Source organism: Babesia bigemina (genome assembly GCF_000981445.1).
Source record: "Babesia bigemina genome assembly Bbig001, chromosome : I".
Taxonomy (NCBI): Eukaryota; Apicomplexa; class Aconoidasida; order Piroplasmida; family Babesiidae; genus Babesia; species Babesia bigemina.
Genome location: NC_027216.1, coordinates 1,100,328 through 1,119,796, shown reverse-complemented (window position 1 = coordinate 1,119,796; position 19,469 = coordinate 1,100,328). Strand labels below are relative to the sequence as shown.

Here is a 19,469-nt window from a genome sequence, read left to right as displayed (position 1 = left end):
GCGCGAAGCATTACCCGAACTGGATCAGGTCCTCTTTTTGTTTGTTCTCCCGCAAGATACCTTTCAATGGATCATCAAACAGCAGGAATGACAGAGCGTCAACAATCCCTTGTCCAGTCAGAGCGCTGCCATTCACCCAAAGGGTTCTAGATGTAATTTATTCACTTTCGCCGTCCTTACGCACCTGATTTTAATATGTTCTTGCAGCTGTATAAAATCTAAACAGCAATTTGTAGAGCTTCCAACTATGTCCTGCAAGACTTATTAATGCGTCGGCTACTTATATCTTATGGATGCACATGCTTGTGTAATTTGCTGGGCTCAATCACTGTATTTTCCTTTCTCATTTTCGTTTTCGTTGGCATATTTACTCGAGTACATAACAAAATTTGCGACTCGTTTCTTACCGTTTTGTTGTTGAATATTACGTACTTCGGAGATTGGTGGAAAAAGTTGTGTTGCGTTACTATTTTCACGATATCACGCAACGTGGCATCCCGATAAGGGTATTCAGATCCGTCTAGAAGGAATACAACCTTGGACGCATACTGCAATTGATTATTTGTCAACGGTGGAGACTTTACCCTCAAGTGATTTTCCACAGTGTCCCCTTCGTCGGCAATGCCAAATTCGCACAGTTGCAAATGAATGCCTTTTGCATTATTCATTTTGCAGTGCACACATGTATCGACCGGTATGAGGCATACCGAGCATAAGTAACACTCTTCCTCAATGAAACTGTTCGTTGGAACCTGTACACTACATATAAGTGTGTAATTGTATCCTACGGTTTGGATGAACTCTCCCAGCTTGATACGGTACAGCAATGCGCTTTTCCCGGCATTGCGTATACCTATTATTAGAACCCTTTCGGGTTCATTCACTATGCCCGTTAACACATGCTCGAAGAAGCGACGCGTTCGTTTACATAGGCTTACTGTGGTCCATCGAGCCAGTTTGAGGATGCAGCAGCACAGGCCAAAAGCCTGCTGCACGCATATCAACGGCAGACGCTTGATCGCATTAAACAAACCCATTCATCGTATATTATGTTTACACCTGAGCGCTTTGGATAGCTACCACCAGTTGTCCCATTGGTGGGTTCGGATGGGTGTAGAGATAGTCTATTAGGCAAGTTTCCGCCTCATTTAGCTTGATATTTGTGTGTATATAAATGCTTGACATATTATTAATGCAACTAAGTTACTTAGTCGATATTTGTGTTCGAAGGGATGCCTATTCCCGAAGCGATGTCTAAATCGCCCCCAAATCGATCGTCTTTGATTGACCCAGCACTGGGTAAGAGATAACTGCAATGTATTTCATATTATACTGGAACAGGTAATGGGATGTGTACGTTATTTTTGGGTGAATGCAAAGCCGAGGTACGTGGCACGGTATCGGATCTTGGAGGCACGAAGGGCCACTTTAACTTCAAAGTGACACGCGGGGTACCTTTAGGCAACCTTATTGTTCATTGTTTTTGCAGAATGACGTAGTTGAGTTGGAGATCACATCAGAATCAGATCTGTTTTTTAACTACATTCACAGGTGTGTCTATTACGACAATTCTGTTTCGTTGATCTACATCACTATGTTAAATGTTTGCAGTTGTCTATTTGTGTGTGTAAGCTACGTCATGATTCGACTTTTAAAACGGTAGATGCCGATTCACGCTTCCATGAAAGTGCAGGGTCACACGTGATGATTACGATGTAATTTGTAAGAGACAACGTCTAACTGCTGAATTTGCGGATTATGCTGACACTCTCAGCCGTATGATACTTTCATGTATAGAGAGCGAGTTTGTCTGCCTCGAATGACATATCACTGTCTACCAGATCGTTTCTTGCCTTCATCTTTCTAAATGGCGGCGAGGGAACCCTTCAGTTTGTTCAAGTGAGTTGTTGTTTCGTTGCCGACAATAGTTACTAGAATGCTGACTACAAGTTTATCGAGCTTTTAGAATGTAATCTGCAAAGAGCCAACGAATTCCGTATTGTCGAGAACATTACTTATCGCTATAATACGCTCAAGGAACGCCTTAATCACTTCGGCAAACACCTAGAGGTAGTTACTGACACCATTTTATTGAGATGTGTGCAGGATGTGAGCACCTATCTGAAAACGAAGGACCCCGAATGTACCCGTCAACGTCTGTTTGGATAAAGGATGTTGTGCGATTTGCACATTTCCTTTTGTTTGTCTTTTGAAATCCCATCGAGGAAATATCGCAATGGGAATGTTCGAATTATGGAAGCGTAAGGGTCGCGTCCTTCCGTTATTTTGCATGGTCGCCCTGCTTGCGCACGGCAACTGTCTTCGTCTGTCCAACTCGTCCGTCTGCACAGCCTTCCTCGCCTCATCTATGCCTATTCGAGGATCGGTGCAATGTATGAAATCTCAAGAAGATGAATTGGGTGGTATGTCGCCTGCCGATGATGAATATTACAAACATGATGCGGGTGGCTATTTTATGGACGATGCGCCTCGCGCTCCTGAAGGGGTAGGCGGTATTAAGTAGCATTCATCATATGTAGATGTCTCCCACTCTCAATACGGTGACCCTGTGCGGGCGTATTGGTTTTATTGATCAGCCAGTATCGCTGGGTAACGGTAACAAGGCACTGCGGTTGTCCATAGCAACAAACGACGTAGGTTTAAGCGTATGGTTTAACAGTTTGAAGCGCGGCCGCATGGGAGCTGTGAGAACATCGTGGCACAAAGTTGTGATTTATGGTCAGGGTAACGTGGATTATATCCAATCTCGTGCTCGGTATGCTGTTTGTTTTTAGCTCCAACTGTTTGTAGCGTGGGAGAACGTGCGCTCGTTGTTGGGGCCCTGTCGTACTACACTCCTCAGACGCCTGGTATGACGGTTATCACCGCATTTGTCAACATTGTTCAGACGGCATGCCATACAGAGCGAAGATAGCCGAAGTTGCCGTTCGGCAACGTTGGTCAGGCCACACATTCATTCTTATGCCCCGCACATCTCAGCTGGGCGACGACTACGCAAACCACCCCGTAGATGGTGTCAGTGACAGCTACAGCAATCCTTAAATTGTAGTAAAATACATAGACGCATGGGGCGTTGCCATTGAAGTAGCACATTAATAGGCTTGTGGAGCTAATAATTGATGTCTCCCATGGATGCAGCGTAGCTCAGAGGAAGAGTGGGGGGCTCATAACCCCCAGGTCCGCGGATCGAAACCGCGCGCTGCTATTGCTACACCTATGTAGATATAGAGCTGCCAAACATTTCTTATGTGCTGACTATGTGGCCAGAAGCTTTAAACGATGAAATTTTCTGATGACGCTGTCGTCACGGAATCCAATCTCCGTTTCTATTACGGTTTGTCGTTGTTTGTTTGTTGTTATTTTTAACAGAGAAAATTTGCCCAGTCCGCGATCTTGTGAGATGGGTTTCGTACGAAGGTTAGTGGTTTATTTTGTCTTCTTCTATAAAAGGTGTGCAGGCGAAAAGACAGCCGGCCTTCTCCCTCGCCGTGAGATCTCGTTTACATTCCAGCGCGAGACGGGCGGTAGCGCAACCGAATACTATATGAGATGGCAATGTTTTGAAAGCCATAGGCAGCTTCAAAATGTATTGTACGGTCGGGACAATGTTCCATACAAGATTGATATTGGTAGGGATTCTATTGGTTCATCCGCCGATGTTAGGATTCCATAGGTGCTATACTAACAATTGCACCGCAGTTTATATTTTTGTCTGTGATATGGTATGGCAGTTTTATATTGGTGTGATTTGTGTGTAATTAAATTCGTGCACAAATGCTCCGATTCACCTTTATTACGCACATGGATAGTGTGACATCATCTACGACTGAGACGCAATTATACGTATATAGTGCAGTCTTTGCAACCAATTGGTTGTACTGGATTGCCTTATGCGTGCCCGGTCGAGTAGACTTTATATTCACATACATAGGATTGTGAAGACCTTTGCGTGGTCTTCATATGACGTTTTAGCAAAAGATACACGTGATACGTACCCGCTGTTGTATATACGTTCGCATACTAGACACATGCGACTCAGGCGCCGTATACAACAAGCCCGTTTCGCTTATGCAGCTTAGCGGAAGCAACTTCCACGCCGTGGAACGAGAGCTGGTGTTTGATATCGATATGAACGATTACGACGATCTCCGAACGTGCTGTTCGGACAAGCGCATTTGTGAAAAGTGTTGGCGTTTTATCAGTCTCGCCGCGGAGATTTTAACGCGTAGCCTCACGGAAGATTTTGGCTTCAAGGATATTTTATGGGTTTATTCCGGCCGCCGTGGGATCCATTGCTGGGTTTGCGATGCACGTGCGCGTGCGTTATCTAGTGAGGCTCGCAGCGCTATCGTTGACTACTTGACACTGATAGGTGCGGATGGGCACAAGAAGCGTGTCAACCTTTATGGGATCGAGGATCACCCCGCAGTGCTTCGCGCTTTCGACATATGCTATCGCACATTCGACCATTTGTTGCGTGAGCAAAATTTCCTAGCGAAAGAGGCACACCTACAATCCATGCAGGATTACATAACTGACCGGTTTCCCAAAGCTCATCAGCTGCTGCAACGGGTTACGAAGAGTCAGGTTTCAAGTTCATGTGAACTTTTCAACGACCTCTGCAAACTATTGGACGTTGAAACGCCGTGTGAGTATCGCGAAAGCACCCACGGGTCACAGGCGAGGAAGGATGCATTCCCTACTGCGTTTAGGGAATTGGTGATCGCATTTTCATATCCGAGGCTTGATGCCGCTGTTACAAAAGACATTGGCCACCTTCTCAAGTCCCCGTTTTGCATCCATGCTAAAACAGGTTTGTTATAAGCGAGATTCTGTTTATACGAGTTCTTCCAGGTCGTGTGTGTGTTCCCCTTGCACTTGACATGATATCCACCTTCCGCCCGGAGTCAGTGCCAACGTTGGGTAAGAAATCATTAAATGTTCTCAAAAATGTTGTCAGCTGCTTTGCGGCAGTACTATGATAGCCATGGCGGTAGGTGGACGGACGAAAGTAACATCATCGTGTAGGCGATATGCAGGAATCGCCCCTTAACCCTTACACACGATATTTCCGTGAGCGATTCCTACAAAGCTGCCTCGTAAACGGCGTAAAAGGTATTTGTGTAATATAAGACAATATAATCACCATTGTCAGAGAAGCGTGGTGTGTCCGACGTGTAGAGTCGCCCCTATACGAGTCGCTGTATTTGTCCTTGATATGCGTTACCGCTATCTTCCGTGAATCAAAACACTATTTACTGGTAATTAGGTAATTGTTCATGTCAAGATGAAGTACGTTGTGGTAATTGGTGGTACCATGAGCGGTGTCGGCAAGGGCACTGTAATGAGCAGTCTAGGTGTCCTCCTCCGTTCCTACAATATCTCCTGCACTGCCATAAAGATAGACCCTTATTTGAATCTCGATGCGGGGACTATGTCGCCTCAGGAGCACGGAGAGGTGTGTCTCTAGCTCTTCTGTCCGATAGATATGCAGGTGTACGTCCTTGAAGATGGCGGTGAAGGTGACCTAGACCTGGGCAATTACGAGAGATTCCTGAATCTCAGACTAAGCAAAAACCATTCAATCACAACAGGGAAGATTTTTACCCATGTGTTTGAGAAGGAGCGCCGTGGTTGCTATCTCGGCAAGACAGTTCAAGTAAGCCTCGGTGTGTCGCAAATTTTTTCAACTTGTCCAGATGGTCCCCCATGTAGTCGACGAGATCATTGATTGGATTAGCAGAGTCAGCGAGGAGCCAGTGGATCGCATGGGTTGGCGCAAACCGGAGGTCTGCCTTCTTGAGATCGGTGGTACTGTAGGTGACATCGAGTCCGAGATATTTATGGAGGCTATTCGTCAATTGCGGTTGAGATTCGGCTCCAACAACACATGCCTTCTGCTGTTGTCGTACATGCCCGTTGTAGGCAACAGCAACGAGCAGAAGTCCAAGCCCACACAACATTCAGCGAAGGTTGGTGATGCGTTACTGGCTTTCTCATACGTAACCAGAACTTGCTGGCTCGAGGTCTCCAACCAGATATGATTTTTGGGCGTTGTGTAACTGAATTGACTGCCGCTATTAAGGAAAAGATCGCTTTCTTCACTCAAGTGAAGCCGGATAACGTGATAAGCGTTCATAATTCGTCGGACGTGTACAATGTCCCCCTTATACTGGAATCGCAGAACGTTGCACAGAAGATAATAAAGCTTCTGGAAATAACGCCTAAGACTGATTTGCCACTCCCGAAACTGTATTCCTTAGAAAGTTGGAGGAGTCTAATAAACACCAGCACAACCAAGGTTACAATAGCGCTGGTAGGCAAGTACAATTCGGCTAACGATGCCTATCTCTCTGTTATGAACGCGTTAAAACATTCTGCTATGGATGCTGGCTATTCACTGGAACTACTCTTCCTGGAGGCTGAGAAGCTGGAGGCGCAGCCTTCGCAAGTGAAGGAGTTGCTTCAAGGAGCTACCGGTGTAGTGGTACCTGGTGGTTTCGGTGAACGTGGTACCAACGGTAAAATGCTTGCGATCCGGTACTGCCGAGAGAATGGTGTTCCTTTCCTCGGCATTTGCCTTGGTCTGCAACTGGCGGTGCTGGATATCGCTAGGGAGTTTGCACCGAACGCCGTTCACGGAGAGATGGCGGAAGCGCCATTAGAGGATCAAGCTATTATCGCGATGCCCGAATTCCTCGGTGATGGTTCCAAGGGTGGGAGCATGCGTCTGGGTGTGCGTGAGGCCCACGTCCTCCCCGGGTCTTTAGCCTACAAGCTGTATGACCATCAAACCGTGATTTGCGAGCGTTATCGCCACCGCTATGAGGTAAACCCAGACTTCGTCGATCGCATAACAAATATGGGTTTCGTGTTTTCAGGAACGGACCCAAGCGGCCGGAGGAGGGTAATGCTGGAGTTCCCCAGCCACCCGTTTTTCTTCGCCACCCAATTCCACCCAGAGTTCCAATCTACCCCATACAAGCCTAGCCCGCCATTCCTCGCCTTGGTATTGGCTGCTAAGGGTCAGCTGTCCTCTAGATTGGACGCCAATGGAGGGAAATTGCGTCCTGGTAGCAAATACGAATTTGCGTGAGACGTAACAGGACCACATTTCGACTACATCGTAACTTTACTGGCGTCACCATTATCTTACGATAAATAACTTGTTTCGCAAAATAAAATCGCAGGTTGCACTTGCAGGTGGAATGTTGTTTGTTTTCCTGTTATTTTTACGTTAGCCGCAAAGTCCATTTGTGACAATCTCTTCACCTATAGTCATCTGTACGCTGTGACTGTCGGTAGTAAGTATCATGGAGCGCTTGTGCTAGTTGATTGGGCTGTGGCATACTGGTTCCTTTTTGGCGTTGCAGCATGCCATTCGTCCGGGCTTTGCAACACCGCTTGAGTATTAGTATCAATCGTAGCTAGAGTTGTTAGTGTTACCGATATCGTAAAATTGCGACATGGCAGATGAGAACGGTAAAGATGTCGCAGTGATATTGTCCTCACATAGAGGCAGTATCATTCGTCAAAAGATCACCAACTATTACCACATCGCCGCTCATTCCACGTAAATATATAGTAATAGAGATGTAACAGTGTTTCGCGCTTCTATTTTCCCACGGCACGACGAATGTGTAGCCCGCTAGTATAATCCCTACACTCCGTCGCTGCTGCGACCGTCAATTTGTATTGACGCTGAAAATTGATGCACAATGGACAATAGAATCAACGGCCTGTCTGTTGATCCGGTCGATTCGGCAGTAAAAGAGCAACACATTGCTTTTAAAGAGGAGGTTACTCGACTTGCCCTCGACTCATTGCGCGAGAGGATTCCTCGCAAGATCCTCCATTTCAGCAAACTTGTGGTGGGTATGCGTGCCGAATTTAGTTTCTATACTCGATCAGAAGGAGAAGGCATCAGCTAGTGGGCTATTTCACTCTCGCGATCTTGATTCCGTGACTTATCGCGTTTCCGCTGTAGACGAATCTGCCAGCAAAAGACAGAAGAGGAGCGTAGAAGAGGTATAATTCGTTGTATTCCCCCCTAAAGATTGCAGCCGGAGGAAGACAGCCGTATAATAACGCCGTCGCACAAGCAAATATTGGACGAACTGGAAGCTATAAAAGCGGAAGCGTCAGAGCTTATAGAAATTGTGAGTATATATTGCCTTTACCCGACGTGAACTTAACATGTGCTCAACAGCATCTTATTGTGTCCTCAGATCGGTAATATAAAGCTCTGGATCCAGCTGAACGTCCCACGTATCGAAGATGGCAACAACTTCGGAGTAGGGATTCAGGAGGAGGTGATACTAGAACTCACTCGAGTAGAAGATACAGCCTTCAACCTTTTTGACTCCATAGTCAAATATTACATGGCGAGGTGGGTGCAATTCGCTGTACCATCTTGACATGTTGCTCAGGGCTAAGTTGTGCACCAAAGTTATAAAGTACCCCAATGTATGCGACTACACTGAGGTATTCACTCTAATGTCTTGTAATTTAACAACGTTTGCTAGGCTATACGCGAGCTCGACGAGAAGGAGTGGATTCACATAAAGATAACCAACGTGGATATGCGGAACAACTATAGCATGATATATGATCTGCTATGCAAGGTGAGGTGAATAAAAACGGTTGCATCACTTGCAGAACTGGGAGAAGGTTGTGAAGCCCAAGAGCGAAAACAATCATTACCGCATGACGTTCTGAGGCTATTGCAACTGGATGTGCTGCTGTGACAGGCCGAACTGCTCGACAAGCTCGCGTTTGATTTCCACTTTGCCCTGCGCATTTTGATGGATGTTGGCGCATTTGTTACCTGTATCATAATCACGCCGTTGTTGACAGACACCGAGCTCGCAAATTTACGTCTCAAGGCTTCTGCAACCGCTGATTCGTCCACATTGAACAGGAAATTAAACAACCCTTTGACAATTGTTATGTGTTTGCGGTTTCCACGTGGTTCTATGGTAACGGTTACTGGCTGCACCGCCCCCTTGCGTATGGCGGAAGCTTCTTCTCCGCGCAGCACTTGGTGGTACTGTGCGGCATCGTTAACGAAAGCGAGGATGGCGTCACCTTCCTTGGTAACATGATCTATGATGAATTGCTTAAACTGCTCAAGTGGCATCGGCTCCTTTTGCACATTCAGGCCACGCTCAGCCATCGCCTTCCTCTGCGAAGAAGAGAAAGCAAGAAAGCGCTTTACTCTGACTTTGTCATTCTTCGAAGTTCCAGCTTCCTTTAAATGTACCAAGTTTATTGGAGTGAATTGGATAAATGCCTCATGGTTCCGATTTATATTCACAACCGTTGCTGTACCCCGCAAGTCCTTCATCGTTATGATTCCTTCCTTCGCCCATGTCTGGAACATTTTGGCAAGCTTTTTGAAGGACGAATTGCGGTAGGAGATCAATTGAGCGGAGTATTGCGGCGATATGTTATCATCCCAAAGATCGGCTTGCTTTAGGAGTTGCTTGAATTTCGACGTTGCTAAAAGTCGTGTACCGTCTGCTGTCATTTGGCTGTAAAGAGCGCTTATTTCCATGGGCAACTGTGCATCCGTTATTCCGTGGATTGTTTGCAGGAAACATAGCCGTAACACATGATCCACCAGCTTGACATTGAACGCTACGGACTCCGTCGATTTTTTGTCGTGACCTTGCGGTGACGCATAAGGATCCGCAGCAGGTGCATTCTCTGTAATAGGGGATACATATGCGTGTTATAACCGACTAACCGCTCTTTGGACAACTGGATTCGGCGCTCTGTCCTGACGCCGCGGTGTTAGTTGCGTCAACTTGTTGTTGACTGCCATTCTGAGTCTCCGCAGATATGTCCGATTGTAAATTTGTGACATCAACGTAACTTGTGTTATTTTGTATTTGGTGCGGTTGGGAGAGCTTGCTTTTCTCCGACTGTGACGTGTTGCCACCCTGTTCCACGTTTATTTCGTCATTTGATGACGACTCGCTTGGAAGGGCCTTGGAACTCATCTTCCTGTCGCCACAGTTATGTTTCTGCGCTCACATATGACTAACCAGAGGCCGTCTGTGTAATAATGCAAGATCTCCATTGCCCTGCCAGAGGTGCGTACGTTTCCCCGTTCGTCAAAGGAACCTTCGTAAACTCCCACGGCCACAGGAAAGCTGCATACCATGCGGCAAAAAAGCAACAGTGGGAAACTAACGGGCTGCCTTCGACTACGACAGCGGCCATTGAACCGGGTTTTATGTCACACGGCCAATTGAGCACTCCTGGAATCATAAGATGCGCTCCACGCATTACGTAAGTGAGCACTGCGCGGTGTATTCGAAGCGCTGGTAGCAGATCTGTGGCGCTCCACAGCGCGTAAATCTATGTTAGATGTGAAAAGGTGCGAAAGAAGGATACCGTGGGGAACATTCGTCCATCCTGTAGCTGCACCAGCCAGGGGTCGGCACCGGCGATGTATACGAGATGCCGCGTGCCTGAAACTTTAGAATACGTTATCGGCGTCTTGTTTGGAAGCAACGCGTCGGCCTGTGTATCGTCCAGTGACAGTGCGTTGATCAGGCGTGCCCGCAACAATTTGCGGTCCTTTGCGCCGATCAAACTGATGTTGCCCAGCTCCGGGCGTTTGAACTGCGGTAAAATTAGCCACGGTAAATAAGTCGCCAACCATTGCTCCACCTCCCTTGCCGATGTATAACTGCCGGGATGCTTGGGGTGCTGGTGCACAAGGCGTTAGGCTGGTGTCGCGTGACACACCGAAAGAATTGCTCGTGCAACTTTTTCGACATGAAGCTGCAAATGTGTAAATCAAGGAGACGCATGAAAGAGGCGGTCTCGGCTGCCTCGCACCCCGCCGGCGAGATCGTCGTTGATGAGTCGGAGACCGAGCTCGTTAACGGTGAATTAACAAAGGAAACGCCAGCTCGTAGTGCCGAATTGTCAACTGGTAATAGTCCTTTCTCTTCCGGCGATCCAAGCGTCCACGCAGAGGTCATCGCCGCTGACAGCAAGGAGAATGATGCACCTGAGCTTAACGGCGACGATCACGAGGTAAATCATGACTCCGAATATGCTGACAATGGTGTGCAGGCTATAGAAGCGTACGATGGAGGAGAATCCTATCTCGATGGTGTCGGTGTTGCCTCGATTGACGATCGCCGAAGCTTTACGCAAGACTTTTCGCAGATGCAGGATTACTGCAACGAGCGTCTGTACGAGTTAATGACGAATCAAGAAGTTGCGCTCAAATGTGTACGTGAAATCGTTCCATCCCTTGCACAGAGCTGCTTGGTGGCAAGCACGGAATGTCAATCTTGCCAGCCCATTGTTAGCGGCTGCTTGGGCCTCGGCGACTCATCTAGCGTAACGGAAATGGAAAACAATGAGTTCCGCGTTGTTGAGGATCACGGATCGCTTGATGCTCCGACGATTCCGACAGGCATCTGGGTTGTTGACACGATAAACCAAGCACTCGACAAGTGGAGCGATTCGGAACATTTGGGCGCTATGGGCAGCCTCTTCAAATTGCTGAACCTTAGTGCGTTGCTGACGTATCTCGGCGACACATCCGGTGACCGCGTAGTGGCACTTCTCACTCGTACGAGTTCTGTGATCACTAGGGGACCTGAGGCCTGGAGGGAGATTTTGAGGTGTATCACAACTGAAAGTATCAGTGAGCCCAAATCAATGCCAGTTGTGCCGAATGCGTCCTTCGTTTCTAGGTGCGAGGCCAATCTTGACGATGTGCCGGATATGGACCAGCTCGCGGATGGACCTTTCAAGGCCTACTGGACGTACACGGAGAGGTGGATGCGTATGCATTTTAGTCCTTCCGTAGGTGCGCCAAGAGATTTTACCGATCAGGCGCGTGAATGGTTCAACTCACTGGATACCTCGGCTCAAGAATTGTTCACCCGTTTGTCGAGGACTCTCTGTTGCAGAGCTCCATGAGCCGAATTGTTAGTTAGGCACGGTGTACTATCAGAGAGTTGCTAGGCATGTCTCAATGTTGGCACGGGTGGAGCAATGCTTCATTTTGAGGGGGTAGTTGCTGCTAGTCATTCGCAAATTATGCTTTTGAACCCTATTTGCACGCTTTCAAAAACATTAGGTTGCTTTTGTAAAACTCTCATAATTAATTGTTTTGGTTTTTAGTGGATTTTAAGGATATATGCCGGAGCTGTGAGACGAAGGCTGTCATCGACGCACACATCAGTTTTGTTTGACGTTACGCTTTATTATAAGCTGTTATAAAAATGTCGTCTGAAGTTTCCGATGCGTACCGCGTGAAATGGATGCGCCATTTCTCGCGAGTGACTCCTTTTCTGCAATATAGCACGGCCGCGGACTCTTTACTCGTGTGCGTCGGCAATATTCTGCTCTTGCGGCGTCGCATTCAAATTAACAGCGGCACGTACGCGATCTCATTCGACGAATTATGCAAGTTACTATTAACAGCGGTGAGACGTGCTCAATCAGAATGGGTATGTCGTTGTTGTTTTGCTTATGAAATGTAAACAGGTTCTCGACACTCTGGACAAGATGCGCCGCATCAAAAAAGGTGAATACACGCTGAAGAGCCACACTATGGTCTTTGATGACGATGTTAAGAAGCTGATAGACATGCTGGGCATAAACGTGTTCCATGGCTGCGTCGCCGGACCTAGATACAAAAATATCGAATCGTTCAGCTTTGAAGATTTAAGATATCACATCATGCTGTATCAAAGAGGTCAGCGTATGGAAGGGGTGCGTTTCGACGAATCTGAAGCCATGTCTGCTGAGACATTTTTAAAGAAGTACCCATCGAAGCTCACAGAGAAGGGTTTGCAGTTGCTTAGGGACGAGTTCTGTAACAAAGAGTTCGCGTACCATGGTATATACCATAATAATCGCTTCCTTACGCTGACGTCGAACGACGATACCTTACTCACGCTCATGGCCGACGTCGTGTACGAACCTCACGGCTGCATATGGGAGGAGCTTGAGAGACCAGTTTACTTGGACGAAAGGTTTAAACCATACCACATCGATCAGAGCCAAATAAAGCAACCAACTCCGCTGTCGACGCCCCGTATGAGCAATGATGTCAACGTCATCACTCGTCCGTTAAAACCCAAAGTACCCATAATTGCGGTAACCAACCAGCAGGTCCGTCTGTGTCGTACAACGCACGAGGGTAGCTGCACTGTGGAGTGTATGAATAAAATTAAGGAAGATGCGACGAGAGACTCAAGTAATGCAACCGACCCCGTTGCCCCCAATGAGGGCTCCGTTCCCGATATGCAACAGAGTCCAACTGACCAGAACCAGGGCGACGACTTAAAAAGTGGCCAAACCCTTACAGATGTGAAAGAGAGACGGCATCAAACTAAATGTGGCTGTCTTGGATTTAATCTACTTAAGATATTCCGGAACAAGGCTGATCCGTCGAGCACGTCTTAGGGATTCTCAGCATGGTGAGTCGTCCTTTCGTGTGCTACAAAGTCTTAAGGTGAGTATTCCCTTCCACATAGAAGCAAAGCCTTCAACGATCGGCGCAACCTGTCATTTTGGCTGGCCAGTGGCCGCTGTGTCTACCAGTTACCGCTATTTGGTTCGTACCGATAGTATATGACGTATTAACATCATCAATAAATTAACTTTACAACACTGATCAGCGGTGTGTAGTGAATGTGGTAAAGGCTTTGTTGGCGGCACGGCATTCGACACACCTGAGGTGTGCGGGGGAAGTTAAAGCTAAACTAAGCACGATCCACCATACGTCTCACTGTCATATTCAATGATACCACCGGGTGTATGACAATATTTATCCGGTTGGAAGATTTTAATTTGGATTTAGGGAGTTGAACGTCCCGCATCCTCCTGGTTGGGCGCAGCGCGCCACGTGAATACCCGTTGACGCACAGACTCCGAAACGTAGCCAGCGAGAAATCGCATATAAACCCGCGTGATGTCACAGTTTCATGATACTTTCACGCGCGGTAGCCGCACGGACCCGCTACTGTCCTACGATGATTTCGCGTCACGCGTGTTCACCAGCGGCTTCCTGGCGTGTTTTCTGGTACCGATAACCATCTATTGCTTCTACCAGTGGACTGGTCCTAAGAGGAATAGCCTGCCACAGAAGCTGAAACTACGTGAGAACCATGTGGAAGGAGAAACTACACCGTGCTTTCACTGTGGATGCTCTATGTGTCGACAGCGCAGGACCGCTGAAAGGAATCGACGGTTCATGCTGGAAGACTATATGAACACAGCTACTATACTGAAAGTTGTCGTTCTGGCTTTCTTTTGGTGGCTTGTTTTCTACCTGATTAAGGGTTAGTGTTTTTTTACGTTGATCTTACAGCCCACAGGCATCGACACCTCTCAGAACATCAAGACTTTTGACCCTTTTGCGTTCCTAGGAGTTCCTATTGGTGCGACTAAGAAGGACATCCAGAAGGCGTATAGACATATGTCTCTGCGCTATCACCCCGACAGGAACCCCAATGATCCTGAGGCTGCGGCGCACTTCATACTTGTTACGAAGGCCTACAAGACCCTCACCAATGACAAATTCCGTCAGAACTACGAACGATATGGCAATCCCGACGGGCCGGGTATGATGAAAATCGGGATAGGGCTCCCCAGGTTTTTGGTTGAGGTAGGCAACCAGGTGCTCATCCTCTCTCTCTTTTTTATCGTGCTGCTAGTCGTAATACCAGGTATTTTCTTCTACTACTACCGTACGCAGAAGCAGTACACTGCGCTTGGTGTACGGGTGGAAACTCTCCAGCTTATATACTACGGCATCACCGAGAACACACGCCAAAAAACGCTCCCGGAAATATATGCCTCTGCCATGGAATGCATCTCGGTGCCTGCTACGCCTGAAGATGATGTTTTCTTGCGCCAATATGCGGAAGACATCGGAGACATAAAACGCAAGAATTTTACCAAGGAGAGGTTACGCAACTTTTTGGTGCTCTTATGTCACATGAACCGCAGCGATGATCTCCCTCCTAAGTTGAAGGCAACGCAGGCGGAGATACTCAAGTACAGCATGTTGTTAACGCAATGCATGCTTGATGTCGCCCTCTGCCGCCGGTGGCTGATGACCACCAAGTCCATTATCGAGTTCAGGCGATGTCTGCTCCAAGGCCTTACGGGAAAGAGGGATACTTTCTTCCAGATACCTCACCTCACCGAGGATTGCGTCGGTCACATCCAACGCAGCAAAGGAGGTGGCAAGACCATCAGTGAATACGTCAAAACTCCGATGGGACTGAAGAAAGGGCTTGTAGGAATGAATGAAAAGCAGCTTACCGACGTGGACGAGTTCTGCAAGGCTTTCCCCCAGGTGGATCTCAATGTGGATGTGTACGTCAACGATGCAAACGATATTTGTGTTGGTGACATAATTACTTTTGAGGTGACCATAACACGGGCCAATGTACCAGAAGAGTGCCAGATCGTGGGACCTGTCCATGCACCTTTCTTCCCGTGGGTAAAGTATGAGGAGTGGGTGGTGTTGCTTACGTACGGCGAACAGGACGACAAGTTGCTGGGGTTCAGCATTTGCCCATCGCGTGAACGCGTCATCACTGAAAAGATTTCAGTGTTCGCAGAGAAGCCAGGTCTTCACTCCGTGTCGGTAACGGTTATGTCGGATTCGTATTTCGGCTGCGACCAGTCCAAGAAGGTTACCTTTACTGTCAACACCCCATCGGAAACCACCGAGTTCAAGATTCATCCTGAAGACTTAGCTCTGGATAATGAACCCTCTGCCATAGGAAAGATGCTAGGTGATCTGCTTGGTGAAGGCGACAGTGACGAGGAAGAGGAGGTAATGGATGACTAGAGGCAGACCACTGATACCGCGTGCCGAGCCTGCTAAGTCTGGCGCGCAGCGTTGTTGCAGGGCAAGCACCAAGTGCCCAATTACGGGACATATCGTATTCGACTAATCAACTGCTGCTGGCGCCACTATGATTACCTAATCTATGGGCTAAAGGGGGGCATCGTGTTTGAACGCATTGGTTCTTTATACATCCGTGCAAGACGGAGCATGAGAGCCACGGCTGAAAAGGGGGAACCTGTAGATTGCAACACGCCGTCGTATTCCCCGCGCGAATCGTCGTCATCGTCTACCTTGGTTATAGCGCCACACGTATTTGTGTGTTAGTTTATTGGTCAATACGGCGTCGGAAACACGTGCAGTTGGTGTTACATAAATTGCAGCGCAAAATGTCGCAATAACACTTTCAAAGTTACACAATTCGTCATTCGGGCCAAGCTAGTCAGGATTTTATCCGCGCTTGCTTGTTGCCATGATAGGTACGATCGTGTTCACGTAGATCCAACCTTCGCTGTGGCCCATTAGGGTTCCGTGCAGTTTAATCATTGACTGCCACAGTCGTTTCTGACATCGTGTTAAAATTTTTAATCATATACCATACGTTTTACCGTAGGTTCATGTTTTGTGCGCGCCGTGCTGTTGCATTTTGTTCATCCTTGTGGGCGGCTCAGGAGATGTGTCACGGTGAGGTGGTGGGAGCCACGGTCGCAAAAAATATTAAGTTCATGGAGCGCACCGAATCCGAGGATAGCAGCTCTACGCTGTATAAAGTTATGGTAAACCGTAAAATTGTCGAGAAGGTGCAGATGAATATGAACACTAGTGCCGCCCCTTCACTAATCGCCCATAGTGGGGCAGCGTGCTCCAACCGGGCTCCTGCCGACTGCGACGAGTCACATGAAATTGAACGGCTTCGAAAGGAGAACCAACTGCTTGAGCAGAAGTACCAGGACACTTTTGAAGCGCTTGACAAGGTGAGGCAGACGGCCCTAGAAGCTTCCGAACGAGCATTGTCTCGTGAGTTCAGGATCGCCTTTCTTGAAAAGGCGTTGCACGGCTGTGAAGTGAGCCTCAACGAGGCTAAGGACGCGTTGCATGAGCACGATAAAGGTATGCAAAAGGTGAAGCGGGAAACGCAGAAAGAATTGGGGGTGCTGCAGTCGCAGGTGGAGCGGCTCAACGCCATGGTGGTGGAGAAGGACGCTCGCATTCTGGAGCTGATAAATGATTTGACTCGCCACCGCAACACCGTGAATGAGCTCACGCAGCGCAAGAGTGACTTGCTAAAGCAGCTTAAAGACATGTGTGAGAAGTTGAACACCGTGGTGTGGGAAACCAACCAGAGGGAGAAGCTGCTCAACAACGTGGAGAGTGAGCTCCGCAAGCGTGAGATGGAGCGGCAGGCAGCTTTCCTCAGTGAGGTTACACGCAGCAAGCGTCTGATGGTTGGAATAAAGGTGAAGGAGAACATGTTGAACCAGATAATCAGCACAAAGAATAAGAAAATTAGCGAGCTCGAAAAACATGTACAGAAGCTGTTAGCCAAGATTTCACGCATAAACGGCGTCTTTAACGACATCAATTTCGGTATGGAGAGCCCGATAGCTCTTAACACGTGCGAGAACCAGTGCAGCCAAGTTGAGTGCAACCTTGCATCACCATGTAACGTGCAAGTGCTCTCAGGCCGAGCGAAGGTATTACTATGAATTGCATCAGAATGTCGGCAGGTTACTGTCAGCCTGATAGCGCCACTCATTGAGGTATTGCTCAGGGTCGCGTGGTCGGTACTTCTTGGGTCGGTAGTCTGGACCATGCCACACATAGCGCCCACCAAAGCCCCTACGCTTTGAAACGGGCCCACCCAATGGCCTGTTGCTCTGGCGCATGCGATTCAGCAATCGAGGCCCGTCCATCGTCTCGAGAGCAGCTCTAGCGCCTAGCACTGCTGGGTGTCTCCACGGCAATGCAGAAAGCATACATTCAATTACTGACCCGATTTCATGACTTTCGAACACCTGCACTGGAATGGAATCGCTTTTCAGTATCTTCACGAGTTCTTCGTACGCTCGCACTGCCTCTTCCATGGCAACGTCCACGTTTCCGTCGAGAAACAGAACGATACTAATCCGTTTTAGCAGTTCCACCTTAATTAATTGTGCTAAAGTAACATCTTGAAACATGCTCTTGTTTACGATATCGGAGAACGAGCATTCGGCGAGGAAGCCTTCTAGCCGTTTTTCAGCCATAGTGCCACTGTCATTGCAATGGTTGTTGGTGTCCTGTGCGTCCCTGTGCGGCATTATGTACGCAACCTTGATTCCACTACAATGGCTTCCAACTGCCATGTTAGTTTTGCCGCCTCCGTAGGGCTGCGGATTAACGCGCCCATCTGAAGGAAATGATGCGATTAGGTCTTCCACATGAGTTTTCCTTAGATCAGAAATCAGCTGCTCTATCTCTTTCAACTGGTCGCGCAGTATATCCACTGACAACCTCACGCCATTCCCAGCTGAACGGTTAAAATTAGAGTGGTACAATTGCAGCCGCGCTCGTGCGAGCAGCTGCCGCAGAATGTCGTCCACTTCAAGTCGTTGTATGTGAGCGTTTGCAAACTCGTCCAGTGCACGATGCGCCTCTTCACATGATTTATCGCTGACTAGCGCATTAATGCGCTCTTCGAGCTCTTTTTCATCTGAAATGCGGGAGTCAGGGGAAGTCGATGACGATGCCTCCACCAGCTTCCTGCACAACTCGGACCCACATGACGTCACGTTGTCGCTATTAACCTCTGCCACCTTTCGACCTCTATATACACCGACTATTACTGGGACTGTAGTAATTTCTAGCCTGTCAATGAGCTCTGGCTGCGCATAGCAGACATCCTGAGTATAACAGTTGATGTTATTATCGATAATGATCTTCCGTGTTGTTGGGTCGCTAGTGAACACCTTTTGCAATCCACACGTTGGTTCCATAGAACTGCTGTAACCAGAGTAAAAGTGCAATACCATCGATTCGCATGTCTGTACCTGCATAGTTGGAAGCCTCGACCAGAGGGCGCGTAAACGACTGATATACAACATGGTTTAAGATGGAGCAGGTTAAAATTGTTATACCTACCAATGTGTAGTGGATTGTTCGGTACCAATTGTCTGAGCGCCGTTAAACTGCGGCACAGCTAAGCAGGCGTTACATCAGACACGTAATGGTGCGCGATTTTCGCGTGAATATGTACATTGATCACGCCATATCGTACGGAGGTTATTAGGTTTCAAGCAGACGTAAAACACCATGGCCGTCCATCTACATTAACCCAACGTGATGAGCAGAATCATCGCGAGACACGCCGTCTATGGTATGCGCAACAGATGTGTAAAAAGTTGACAGCATAATACAATGCAATAACGGTGAGATTATACTTGAACGGCCGTCGCTGAAAATTTCAAGCGAACGGTGGCGTATAAAGGCGCACGGTTTTGCAAAACCATGTAATTTCGGAATGCCACCTCCGATTAACAGGATGGTGTTTAATAACCCATTACCTTCGAAATACAAAGTCGTGAATCGACAAAATATGAAGCCGCGGCTACGGTGGTCACAAATG

At 47.8% G+C, this 19,469-nt stretch overlaps 12 protein-coding genes across 12 annotated transcripts; 9 read left to right on the top strand and 3 right to left on the bottom strand.

The window, feature by feature from the left end:
* Positions 1 to 10: 10 nt before the first annotated feature.
* On the bottom strand, positions 11 to 1,037 carry BBBOND_0105000 (ADP-ribosylation factor, putative; the record flags this gene model as incomplete). The annotated part of the gene is made up of 3 exons (XM_012910923.1): positions 11 to 146; positions 185 to 252; positions 408 to 1,037. The coding sequence occupies 3 exons, from the start codon at positions 1,035 to 1,037 to the stop codon at positions 11 to 13; spliced, it is 834 nt and encodes a 277-aa protein (XP_012766377.1).
* A 312-nt stretch (positions 1,038 to 1,349) lies between these two features.
* BBBOND_0104990 (hypothetical protein, conserved) lies at positions 1,350 to 2,169 on the top strand (the record flags this gene model as incomplete). Its single annotated transcript, XM_012910922.1, has 6 exons — positions 1,350 to 1,451; positions 1,490 to 1,551; positions 1,694 to 1,804; positions 1,842 to 1,899; positions 1,936 to 2,070; positions 2,107 to 2,169. 6 exons carry the CDS (start codon positions 1,350 to 1,352, stop codon positions 2,167 to 2,169), a joined length of 531 nt encoding a protein of 176 aa, XP_012766376.1.
* Positions 2,170 to 2,236: 67 nt separating this feature from the next.
* On the top strand, positions 2,237 to 3,063 carry BBBOND_0104980 (single-strand binding protein, putative; the record flags this gene model as incomplete). The annotated part of the gene is made up of 4 exons (XM_012910921.1): positions 2,237 to 2,506; positions 2,541 to 2,776; positions 2,812 to 2,870; positions 2,909 to 3,063. The coding sequence occupies 4 exons, from the start codon at positions 2,237 to 2,239 to the stop codon at positions 3,061 to 3,063; spliced, it is 720 nt and encodes a 239-aa protein (XP_012766375.1).
* Positions 3,064 to 3,300: 237 nt separating this feature from the next.
* On the top strand, positions 3,301 to 5,003 carry BBBOND_0104970 (DNA primase small subunit, putative; the record flags this gene model as incomplete). The annotated part of the gene is made up of 5 exons (XM_012910920.1): positions 3,301 to 3,355; positions 3,391 to 3,438; positions 3,480 to 3,650; positions 4,061 to 4,834; positions 4,876 to 5,003. 5 exons carry the CDS (start codon positions 3,301 to 3,303, stop codon positions 5,001 to 5,003), a joined length of 1,176 nt encoding a protein of 391 aa, XP_012766374.1.
* A 305-nt stretch (positions 5,004 to 5,308) lies between these two features.
* On the top strand, positions 5,309 to 7,117 carry BBBOND_0104960 (cytidine triphosphate synthetase, putative; the record flags this gene model as incomplete). Its single annotated transcript, XM_012910919.1, has 4 exons — positions 5,309 to 5,479; positions 5,516 to 5,680; positions 5,721 to 5,993; positions 6,032 to 7,117. 4 exons carry the CDS (start codon positions 5,309 to 5,311, stop codon positions 7,115 to 7,117), a joined length of 1,695 nt encoding a protein of 564 aa, XP_012766373.1.
* A 622-nt stretch (positions 7,118 to 7,739) lies between these two features.
* BBBOND_0104950 (subunit of proteaseome activator complex, putative) lies at positions 7,740 to 8,739 on the top strand (the record flags this gene model as incomplete). Its single annotated transcript, XM_012910918.1, has 7 exons — positions 7,740 to 7,892; positions 7,933 to 8,049; positions 8,091 to 8,180; positions 8,250 to 8,390; positions 8,458 to 8,505; positions 8,547 to 8,645; positions 8,680 to 8,739. The coding sequence occupies 7 exons, from the start codon at positions 7,740 to 7,742 to the stop codon at positions 8,737 to 8,739; spliced, it is 708 nt and encodes a 235-aa protein (XP_012766372.1).
* A 2-nt stretch (positions 8,740 to 8,741) lies between these two features.
* On the bottom strand, positions 8,742 to 10,811 carry BBBOND_0104940 (hypothetical protein, conserved; the record flags this gene model as incomplete). Its single annotated transcript, XM_012910917.1, is given in 7 exon segments — positions 8,742 to 8,813; positions 8,849 to 9,729; positions 9,770 to 10,049; positions 10,067 to 10,178; positions 10,220 to 10,386; positions 10,423 to 10,740; positions 10,776 to 10,811. The coding sequence occupies 7 exon segments, from the start codon at positions 10,809 to 10,811 to the stop codon at positions 8,742 to 8,744; spliced, it is 1,866 nt and encodes a 621-aa protein (XP_012766371.1).
* BBBOND_0104930 (hypothetical protein, conserved) lies at positions 10,810 to 11,973 on the top strand (the record flags this gene model as incomplete). Its single annotated transcript, XM_012910916.1, has 1 exon — positions 10,810 to 11,973. The coding sequence occupies one exon, from the start codon at positions 10,810 to 10,812 to the stop codon at positions 11,971 to 11,973; it is 1,164 nt and encodes a 387-aa protein (XP_012766370.1).
* Positions 11,974 to 12,278: 305 nt separating this feature from the next.
* BBBOND_0104920 (hypothetical protein, conserved) lies at positions 12,279 to 13,467 on the top strand (the record flags this gene model as incomplete). Its single annotated transcript, XM_012910915.1, has 2 exons — positions 12,279 to 12,506; positions 12,544 to 13,467. 2 exons carry the CDS (start codon positions 12,279 to 12,281, stop codon positions 13,465 to 13,467), a joined length of 1,152 nt encoding a protein of 383 aa, XP_012766369.1.
* A 508-nt stretch (positions 13,468 to 13,975) lies between these two features.
* Positions 13,976 to 15,868, top strand: BBBOND_0104910 (DnaJ domain containing protein, putative; the record flags this gene model as incomplete). Its single annotated transcript, XM_012910914.1, has 2 exons — positions 13,976 to 14,345; positions 14,382 to 15,868. The coding sequence occupies 2 exons, from the start codon at positions 13,976 to 13,978 to the stop codon at positions 15,866 to 15,868; spliced, it is 1,857 nt and encodes a 618-aa protein (XP_012766368.1).
* A 722-nt stretch (positions 15,869 to 16,590) lies between these two features.
* Positions 16,591 to 17,571, top strand: BBBOND_0104900 (hypothetical protein, conserved; the record flags this gene model as incomplete). Its single annotated transcript, XM_012910913.1, has 1 exon — positions 16,591 to 17,571. One exon carries the CDS (start codon positions 16,591 to 16,593, stop codon positions 17,569 to 17,571), a length of 981 nt encoding a protein of 326 aa, XP_012766367.1.
* A 6-nt stretch (positions 17,572 to 17,577) lies between these two features.
* Positions 17,578 to 18,876, bottom strand: BBBOND_0104890 (hypothetical protein, conserved; the record flags this gene model as incomplete). The annotated part of the gene is made up of 1 exon (XM_012910912.1): positions 17,578 to 18,876. One exon carries the CDS (start codon positions 18,874 to 18,876, stop codon positions 17,578 to 17,580), a length of 1,299 nt encoding a protein of 432 aa, XP_012766366.1.
* Positions 18,877 to 19,469: the final 593 nt, after the last annotated feature.